General features: G+C 46.6%; 1 protein-coding gene across 2 annotated transcripts in view; it reads right to left on the bottom strand.

The window, feature by feature from the left end:
• LOC135524523 (zinc finger CCHC domain-containing protein 14-like) overlaps positions 1-11,042 on the bottom strand; it is a 47,035-nt gene that overhangs the window by 4,694 nt on the left and 31,299 nt on the right. The window contains exons 10-12 of one of the 2 annotated variants that reach the window (XM_064952123.1): positions 6,375-6,490; positions 2,932-3,075; positions 1,671-2,828 (exon numbers count right to left, since the gene is read on the bottom strand). In XM_064952123.1, coding sequence (XP_064808195.1) covers positions 1,671-2,828; positions 2,932-3,075; positions 6,375-6,490 — 1,418 coding nt within the window. The remainder of the gene's footprint in view (positions 1-1,670; positions 2,829-2,931; positions 3,076-6,374; positions 6,491-11,042) is intronic. The other variant, XM_064952124.1, reaches the window with a different exon arrangement.

Genomic DNA, 11,042 nt, shown 5'->3' with positions numbered 1-11,042 from the left:
CCACCTGTGTGTAATCAAGTCTCCGTATAAATGCACCTGCACTGTGATAGTCTCAGAGGTCCGTTAAAAGCGCAGAGAGCATCATGAAGAACAAGGAACACACCAGGCAGGTCCGAGATACTGTTGTGAAGAATTTTAAAGCCGGATTTGGATTCAAAAAGATTTCCCAAGCTTTAAACATCCCAAGGAGCACTGTGCAAGCGATAATATTGAAATGGAAGGAGTATCAGACCACTGAAAATCTACCAAGACCTGGCCATCCCTCTAAACTTTCAGCTCATACAAGGAGAAGACTGATCAGAGATGCAGCCAAGAGGCCCATGATCACTCTGGATGAACTGCAGAGATCTACAGCTGAGGTGGGAGACTCTGTCCATAGGACAACAATCAGTCGTATATTGCACAAATCTGTCCTTTATGGAAGAGTGGCAAGAAGAAAGCCATTTCTTAAAGATATCCATAAAAAGTGTTGTTTAAAGTTTGCCACGAGCCACCTGGGAGACACACCAAACATGTGGAAGAAGGTGCTCTGGTCAGATGAAACCAAAATTGAACTTTTTGGCAACAATGCAAAACGTTATGTTTGGCGTAAAAGCAACACAGCTCATCACCCTGAACACACCATTCCTACTGTCAAACATGGTGGTGGCAGCATCATGGTTTGGGCCTGCTTTTCTTCAGCAGGGACAGGGAAGATGGTTAAAATTGATGGGAAGATGGATGGAGCCAAATACAGGACCATTCTGGAAGAAAACCGGATGGAGTCTGCAAAAGACCTGAGACTGGGATGGAGATTTGTCTTCCAACAAGACAATGATCCAAAACATAAAGCAAAATCTACAATGGAATGGTTCTAAAAATAAACATATCCAGGTATTAGAATGGCCAAGTCAAAGTCCAGACCTGAATCCAATCGAGAATCTGTGGAAAGAACTGAAAATTGCTGTTCACAAATGCTCTCCATCCAACCTCACTGAGCTCGAGCTGTTTTGCAAGGAGGAATGGGAAAAAATGTCAGTCTCTCGATGTGCAAAACTGATAGAGACATACCCCAAGCGATTTACAGCTGTAATCGTAGCAAAAGGTGGCACTACAAAGTATTAACTTAAGGGGGCTGAATAATTTTGCACGCCCAATTTTTCAGTTTTTGATTTGTTAAAAAAGTTTGAAATATCCAATAAATGTTGTTCCACTTCATGATTGTGTCCCACTTGTTGTTGATTCTTCACAAAAAAATACAGTTTTATATCTTTATGTTTGAAGCCTGAAATGTGGCAAAAGGACGCAAAGTTCAAGGGGGCCGAATACTTTCGCAAGGCACTGTATGTGGAACTCCATCAAGACTGTCGGAAAAGCATTCCACATGAAGCTGGTTGAGAGAAGGCCAAGAGTGTGCAAAGCTGCCATCAAGGTAAAGGGTTGCTTCTTTGAAGAATCTCAAATATATCTTCTTCTTTTTTTTTTTACACTTTCTTGGCTACTACACGATTCCATATGTGTTATTTGATAGTTTTGATGTCTTCACTATTATTCTACAATGTAGAAAATAGTAAAAGTTAAGAAAAAGGCTTGAATGAGTAGGTGTGCAAGCTTTTGACTGGTACTGTACATATTTTTAATCATAGAATTACAATATTTCTTGCAGTAGCTGTACGGTTTCTACTTTATACCTTGCTGAGCTGCGTCCATGGGTGGCTGCTTGCATTCCTGTGCCCGATGGCCGATGACCCCACAGTTGTAGCAGGACAGGCTCTCTGGCTTCTTGTGCCCTCCGTTCCCCACCACTCCATGAGGCTGGTACATGTTGGCCCCGGCCCCCAGAAATCCCTGCATGGGGGGCAGGACCAGCCCCTGCTGCCCCTGTGTGTCATGGCTGTGAGACATGCTGCTGTTGTAGAGGGGCGGTGCCACCAGGGGGTAGGGGAAGGCAGTACTGCTCCCAGCCAGCAGGGGACTGAGGTGAAGCAGGGGACCCAGGGTGAACACTGACGTCCCTGAGAAGGGGTGCTGGAAGTACCCTGCGTAGTTGGCCGGGAGGGCCCCGTAGGAACCACAGTTCCCACTGCAACCACAGGAGCTGCACACGCACACAGATGGGCTTGGGGTGGAGCCAGAGGCGATGGTGTAGCCACTGTTCTCTGTGGAAGTGGGACTGGAGCTTGGCAGGACAGCAGCGCTACTGTTGACACAATAGGTGTTGCCTGGCACCGCTGCTATGGGAACGCTGCTCGCGGTTCCCATGGAAATGCCACTCACAGATGGGAAGGCTGACTTAAAGGAGGGAGATAATGAGGAAGAGGAGGTGGAGGAAGACGGGTAAGGGTAGTGTCCAGCACGGGGTAAGGAGGAGGACACCTGTAGGTGTAGAGGGGGGTGTGAGACGTGATGCAGGGTGTTAGAGGTGGTGGTGAGGGCGGTGCTGGTCTCCACCATCGGCCCTTCAAGGGAGCGCAGCATGGTGACCCCAGAGGGCCCCCGGGGCCCAGCAGAATCCTGGTGGAGGGGAGGGAACCCCACACTGTCCACACTCAGGCCAGGGAACAGGCTCTCAAGCCGCACCCCAACAGCTACGCCTGAACCCAGGGGTTTGGCCCGCTCATTAGGGCAAAGGGGAGGGGGCCGGGACTTACGGGGGGAGGCCAGCATGCGTCTTGGTGACAGTAGGGGCAAGGAGGGTGGAGGAAGGCCAATGTGGGAGGGGCAGGGTATAGGATCATTCTGCACAGGAAGAACCTGAGCAGTGGGCCGACTAGGACCTGTTGTAACGGTGGGGTTCAGGGGAACACATGTCCTGTCCTTCTCTCCGAGGTCTAGTCCTGACTCCATGCCTGGATGGGAGATAGAACAAACTGTTATCAGAGATAAACTATTATTAATTATATACCCTGCTTTTAAATTAGCATGACTGCTGAAAGAGGGATGGGGACTCACGTCTGTGCGGCTCCTTGGCCCTGTCGAAGGCCCCTTCCCGAGACAGAGGGGTAATGGGGCTGGAGGAAGAGCTGGAATAACCCGAGGAGGAGCTGCTGTCCCGGGGGAGAGGGTGCATGCCCGTCTCTACCTCCACACGTAGCTCTGAACAGAGAAACACATGTAGGCTAAATGAAGCTGAAGTGTAGAGCAGGGATCATCAACCAGATTCACATGTGGGCTGATTTCTTCATGAGTGGATGGTCAGGGGACAGGAACATAATTACAAATACATTTTAGACTGAAAATTGACCACGAGCAGATATAATATTTGACTAAACCATAATAATTTCAAACCATGCTTATATTTCTATACGATCACATACAGTGCATACGGAAAGTATTCAGACCCCTTGATTTTCTACATTTTGTTATGTTACAGCCATATTCTAAAATTGATAAAATAACATTTTTTCCCTCATCAATCTACATACAATACTCCATAATGATGAAGAGAAAACAGGTTTGTATATACAGTTCCTTGCGAAAGTATTCGGCCCCCTTGAACTTTGCGACCTCCTGCCACATTTCAGGCTTCAAACATAAAGATATAAAACTGTATTTTTTTGTGAAGAATCAACAACAAGTCATTTCTTAAAGATATCCATAAAAAGTGTTGTTTAAAGTTTGCCACAAGCCACCTGGGAGACACACCAAACATGTGGAAGAAGGTGCTCTGGTCAGATGAAACCAAAATTGAACTTTTTGGCAACAATGCAAAACGTTATGTTTGGCGTAAAAGCAACACAGCTCATCACCCTGAACACACCATTCCTACTGTCAAACATGGTGGTGGCAGCATCATGGTTTGGGCCTGCTTTTCTTCAGCAGGGACAGGGAAGATGGTTAAAATTGATGGGAAGATGGATGGAGCCAAATACAGGACCATTCTGGAAGAAAACCGGATGGAGTCTGCAAAAGACCCGAGACTGGGACGGAGATTTGTCTTCCAACAAGACAATGATCCAAAACATAAAGCAAAATCTACAATGGAATGGTTCAAAAATAAACATATCCAGGTGTTAGAATGGCCAAGTCAAAGTCCAGACCTGAATCCAATCGAGAATCTGTGGAAAGAACTGAAAACTGCTGTTCACAAATGCTCTCCATCCAACCTCACTGAGCACGAGCTGTTTTGCAAGGAGGAATGGGAAAAAATGTCAGTCTCTCGATGTGCAAAACTGATAAGAGTCATACCCCAAGCGACTTACAGCTGTAATCGCAGCAAAAGGTGGCGTTACAAAGTATTAACTTAAGGGGGCTTAATAATTTTGCACGCCCAATTTTTCAGTTTTTGATTTGTTAAAAAAGTTTGAAATATCCAATAAATGTTGTTCCACTTCATGATTGTGTCCCACTTGTTGTTGATTCTTCACAAAAAAATACAGTTTTATATCTTTATGTTTGAAGCCTGAAATGTGGCAAAAGTTCGCAAAGTTCAAGGGGGCCGAATACTTTCGCAAGGCACTGTAAATTGTCCGTAGAGGTCCGATCTGGGGAAGGGTAACAAAACATCTCTGCAGCATTGAAGGTCCCCAAGAACACAGTGGCCTCCATCATTCTTAAATGGAACAAGTTTGGAACCATCAAGACTCTTTCCAGAGCTGGCTGCCTGCCCAAGCTGAGTAATCGGGGGAGAAGAGCCTTGGTCAGGGAGGTGACCAAGAACCCGATGGTCGCTCTGACAGAGCTCCAGAGTTCCTCTGTGGAGATGGGAGAACTTTCCAGAAGGACAACAATCTCCGCAGCACTCCACCAATCAGGCCTTTATGGTAGAGTGGACGGACAGAAGCCACTCCTCAGTAAAAGGCACCTGACAGCCCGCTTGGATTTTGCCAAAAGGCACCTAAAGGACTCTCAGACCATGAGAAAAAATATGATTTGGTCTGATGAAACCAAAATTGAACTATTTGGCCTGAATGCCAAGCGTCATGTCTTGAGGAAACCTGGCACCATCCCTACGGTGAAGCATGGTGGTGGCAGCATCATGCTGTGGGGATCTTTTTCAGTAGCAGGGACTATGAATATCCTTGAGTGGTCCAGCCAGAGCCTGGATTGAACCCGATCAAACATCTCTGGAGAGACCTGAAAATAGCTGTGCAGCGACGCTCCCCATCCAACCTGACAGAGCTTGAGAGGATCTGCAGAGAAGCATGGGATAAACTCCCCAAATACAGGTATGCCAAGCTTGTAGCGTCATACCCAAGAAGACTCGAGGCTGTAATCGTTGCCAAAGGTGCCTCAACAAAGCACTGAGTAAAGGGTCTGAATAATTATTTAAATGTGATATTTCAGTTTTTTTTAAGTTGTTTTTGCTTTGCCATTATGGGGCATTGTGTTTGGATTGATGAGGGAAGGTAACAAAATATGGAAAAAGTCAAGGGGTCTGAATACTTTCCGAATGCACAGTATATATCGCTATTATGCGTGGGAATACTTTGGAAAAGATTTCCCAAATTAAAATCACTTGGAGCTGTCCAACAATAAAAAAACAAAATTACATTTCTCTTCTTTTTTTGTGGGGGGGCAAATAAAATCAGTTGGGGAACCCTGGCGTACAGGTTACCTGCAGTATCACGTTCTATAGATAACGTTGACCTGTATCAAGTGTCTAGTTTACTTGTATTGAAAGTGTACAATGCCAGAGGAGTTACATACAAACCATATCAGCCACGTTGCAAAATACATTTACACATTAATGCTATTCAATCATTTCACCCACACCGCTCACACCGCCCACACCGCTCACACTGCCCACACCGCCCACACCGCTCACACCGCCCACACCGCCCACACCGCTCACACCGCCCACACCGCTCACACCGCCCACACCGCTCACACCGCCCACACCGCCCACACCGCCCACACCGCTCACACCGCCCACACCGCTCACACCGCCCACACCGCTCACACCGTCTGCCGTCTGCGTAGACAAGCGCTAAAATATACCTTGGCTCTATTGGAGAGGCAACACGCGCTGCAAGTCCACTTCTTATTGGATATCAGGAAGATACAATCCCACATGGATGCTTGAAAGGCCAACGAGGAGATATTCATTCAAGATAACTAACTAAAAACTAACTAGGTTTCCCGTTTTATCTGTGGATTTATCATCGGAGTAAAGAAACACACAATTTTGTATGACTCCGGGTCAAAATTCTACAATGAACCAGCTAAAAAGAGGACCACATCCATGTCAAGTAAAATAACCCAATGTTAATCTCCCAGGACAAATATCCATGAATGTTTCATACGTGCATTGACCTGCCCCAAAATTAATATAATTGATTCAAAGCTGATTTTGCCATTTTAACCTAACCTTCGTGTCATGATCGCGTCTGGTGGGGACAGACAAAATCAACATGCGCACGATGCTGGTGTAGTCAGCATGTTAGAAGAGTTACCTGTGTTGTTGCTGGAGTGGACTTGTGCCACTGGACCAATGTGGCTAGATGGAGTAACCCTGGCGATGCCACTACAGGACACAGGGAACTGGGACATCATATACCTCTTCTCCCTACTGACAACACAAACACACACAGTCAGTCATCACACAGACACAAAACAGCATACCTGAGGGGAATATCATCACAGCCAATCAAAATAATTATAAAATACACAAGCAGGCGCCAAACTCTCTTCCGGCGCCGACAGAGATGGCCGCCTCGCTTCGCGTTCCTAGGAAACTGCAGTTTTTTGTTTTTTTACGTGTTATTTCTTACATTAGTACCACAGGTCATCTTAGGTTTCATTACATACAGTCGAGAAGAACTACTGAATATAAGATCAGCGTCAACTCACCATCAGTACGACCAAGAATATGACTTTTGCGAAGCGGATCCTGTGTTCTGCCTTCCACCCAGGACAACGGAATGGATCCCAGCCGGCGACCCAAAAAACGACTTCGTAAAAGAGGGAAACGAGGCGGTCTTCTGGTCAGACTACGGAGACGGGCACATCGTGCCCCACTTCCTAGCATTCTTCTCACCAATGGCCAGTCTCTTGACAACAAGGTTGATGAAATCCGAGCAAGGATAGAATTCCAGAGGGACATCAGAGACTGTAACGTTCTTTGATTCACGGAAACATGGCTCACTGTAGAGACGCTCTCGGATGCGGTGCAGCCAGCGGGTTTCTCCACACATCGCGCCGACAGAAACAAACATCTTTCTGGTAAGAAGAGTGGTGGGGGCGTATGCCTTATGGCTAACGAGACGTGGTGTGATCACAGAAACATACAGTAACTCAAATCCTTCTGTTCACCTGATTTAGAATTCCTCACAATCAAATGTAGACCGCATTATCTACCAAGAGAATTCTCTTCGATTATAATCAGCCGTATATATTCCCCCCCAAGCAGACACATCGATGGCTCTGAACGAACATTATTTGACTCTTTGCAAACTGGAATCCATACATCCTGAGGCTGCATTCATTGTTGCTGGGGATTTTAACAAGGCTAATCTGAAAACAAGACTCCCTAAAATGTATCAGCATATCGATTGCGCCACCAGGGCTGGCAAAACCTTGGATCACTGTTATTCTAACTTCCGCAACGCATAAGGCCCTGCCCCGCCCCCCTTTCGGAAAAGCTGACCACGACTCCATTTTGCTGATCCCTGCCTACAGACAGAAACTAAAACAAGAAGCTCCCACGCTGAGGTCTGTCCAACGCCGGTCCGACCAAGCTGATTCCACACTCCAAGACTGCTTCCATCACGTGGACTGGGACATGTTTCGTATTGCGTCAGGCAACAACATTGACGAATACGCTGATTCGGTGTGCGAGTTCATTAGAACGTGCGTTGAAGATGTCATTCCCATAGCAACGATTAAAACATTCCCTAACCAGAAACCGTGGATTGATGGCAGCATTCGCGTGAAACTGAATGCGCGAACCACTGCTTTTAATCAGAGCAAGGTGACTGGTAACATGACCGAATACAAACAGTGCAGCTATTCCCTCCGTAAGGCTATCAAACAAGCTAAGCGTCAGTATAGAGACAAAGTAGAATCTCAATTCAACGGCTCAGACACAAGAGGTATGTGGCAGGGTCTACAGTCAATCACGGACTACAAGATGAAATCCAGCTCAATCACGGACCAGGATGTCTTGCTCCCAGGCAGACTAAATAACTTTTTTGCCCGCTTTGAGGACAATACAGTGCCACTGACACGGCCTGCAACGGAAACATGAGGTCTCTCTTTCACTGCAGCCGAGGTGAGTAAAACATTTAAACGTGTTAACCCTCGCAAGGCTGCAGGCCCAGACGGCATCCCCAGCCGCGCCCTCAGAGCATGCGCAGACCAGCTGGCTGGTGTGTTTACGGACATATTCAATCAATCCCTATACCAGTCTGCTGTTCCCACATGCTTCAAGAGGGCCACCATTGTTCCTGTTCCCAAGAAAGCTAAGGTAACTGAGCTAAACGACTACCGCCCCGTAGCACTCACTTCCGTCATCATGAAGTGCTTTGAGAGACTAGTCAAGGACCATATCACCTCCACCCTACCTGACACCCTAGACCCACTCCAATTTGCTTACCGCCCAAATAGGTCCACAGACGACGCAATCTCAACCACACTGCACACTGCCCTAACCCATCTGGACAAGAGGAATACCTATGTGAGAATGCTGTTCATCGACTACAGCTCGGCATTTAACACCATAGTACCCTCCAAGCTCGTCATCAAGCTCGAGACCCTGGGTCTAGACCCCGCCCTGTGCAACTGGGTACTGGACTTCCTGACGGGCCGCCCCCAGGTGGTGAGGGTAGGCAACAACATCTCCACCCCGCTGATCCTCAACACTGGGGCCCCACAAGGGTGCGTTCTGAGCCCGTTCTGAGCCCTTCACCCACGACTGTGCGGCAACGCACGCCTCCAACTCAATCATCAAGTTTGCGGACGACACAACAGTGGTAGGCTTGATTACCAACAACGACGAGACGGCCTACAGGGAGGAGGTGAGGGCCCTCGGAGTGTGGTGTCAGGACAATAACCTCACACTCAACGTCAACAAAACTAAGGAGATGATTGTGGACTTCAGGAAACAGCAGAGGGAACACCCCCCTATCCACATCGATGGAACAGTAGTGGAGAGGGTAGTAAGTTTTAAGTTCCTCGGCATACACATCACAGACAAACTAAATTGGTCCACTCACACAGACAGCATCGTGAAGAAGGCGCAGCAGCGCCCCTTCAACCTCAGGAGGCTGAAGAAATTCGGCTTGTCACCAAAAACACTCACAAACTTCTACAGATGCACAATCGAGAGCATCCTGGCGGGCTGTATCACCGCCTGGTACGGCAACTGCTTCGCCCACAACCGTAAGGCTCTCCAGAGGGTAGTGAGGTCTGCACAAAGTATCACAGGGGCAAACTACCTGCCCTCCAGGACACCTACACCACCCGATGTTACAGGAAGGCCATAAAGATCATCAAGGACAACACCCACCCGAGCCACTGCCTGTTCACCCCGCTATCATCCAGAAGGCGAGGTCAGTACAGGTGCATCAAAGCTGGGACCGAGAGACTGAAAAACAGCTTCTATCTCAAGGCCATCAGACTGTTAAACAGCAACCACTAACATTGAGTGGCTGCTGCCAACACACTGACTCAACTCCAGCCACTTCAATAATGGGAATTGATGGGAAGGATGTAAAATATATCACTAGCCACTTTAAACAATGCTACCTAATATAATGTTTACATACCCTACATTATTCATCTCATATGTATACGTATATACTGCACTCTATCATCTACTGCATCCTTATGTAATACATGTATCACTAGCCACTTTAACTATGCCACTTTGTTTACATACTCATCTCATATGTATATACTGTACTCAATACCATCTACTGTATCTTGCCTATGCTGCTCCGCACCATCACTCATTCATATCTTTATGTACATATTCTTTATCCCCTTACACTGTGTATAAGATATTCGTTTTGGAATTGTTAGTTAGATTACTTGTTGGTTATTACTGCATTGTCGGAACTGGAAGCACAAGCATTTCGCTACACTCGCATTAACATCTGCTAACCATGTGTATGTGACAAATAAAATTTGATTTGATTTGATACTCTATAAGGTGAAGAAATAAACTGGAGAGGTCTTTGAGATGGTCTTTCACTAGCACTCCTGAAACCCTAGAGGGTTCTCTAGTCTAGTCAACATTTCACAAGCACACCAGGGTCTGACATGCAGTAATATGTGTCTACCCCAGTCTTCACGTCAAACTAATTTAACTATAAAGTACATACAGTGCATTCAGACCCCTTCCCCTTTTCCACATTTGGTACTTACAACCTTATTCTAAAATGGATTAAATAATAAATGTTCCTCATAAATCTACACACAATACCCCATAATGACAGAGTGAAAACAGTTTTGTAGAAATTTCTGCACATTGATATAAAAAAACAAACAGAAATACCTTATTTACATAAGTATTCAGACCCTTTGATATGAGACTCGAAATTGAGCTCAGGTGCATCCTGTTTCCATTGATCAACCTTGAGATTTTGTACAACTTGATTGGAATCCACCTGTCATAAATTCAATTGACTAGACATGACTTGGAAAGGCACACACCTGTCTATATAGGGTCACCCGGCCAAACTGAGAAATCAGGAGAGAAACGCCTTGGTCAGGGAGGTGACCAAGAACCTGATGGTCACTCTGACAGAGCTCCAGAGTTCCTCTGTGGAGATGGGAGAACTTTCCAGAAGGACAACCATCTCCGCAGCACTCCACCAATCAGGCCATTATGGTAGAGTGGCCAGACGGAAGCCACTCCTCAGTAAAAGGCACATGACAGCACGCTTGGAGTTTGCCAAAAGGTTCTTTGATCTGATAGAACCAAGATTTAACTCTTTGGCCTGAATGCCAGGTGTCACGTCTGGCAGAAACCTGGCACCATCCCTACGGTGAAGCCTGGTAGTGGAAGCATCATACTGTAGGGATGTTGTTCAGCGGCAGGGACTATGAGACTAGTCAGGATCAAGGGAAAGATGAACTGAGGAAAGTACAGAGAGATCCTTGATGAAAACCTGCTCCAG

This window comes from Oncorhynchus masou, chromosome 31 (genome assembly GCF_036934945.1).
Source record: "Oncorhynchus masou masou isolate Uvic2021 chromosome 31, UVic_Omas_1.1, whole genome shotgun sequence".
In the NCBI taxonomy this organism is placed as follows: domain Eukaryota; kingdom Metazoa; phylum Chordata; class Actinopteri; order Salmoniformes; family Salmonidae; genus Oncorhynchus; species Oncorhynchus masou.
This window is presented reverse-complemented; position numbering and strand designations above follow the sequence as displayed.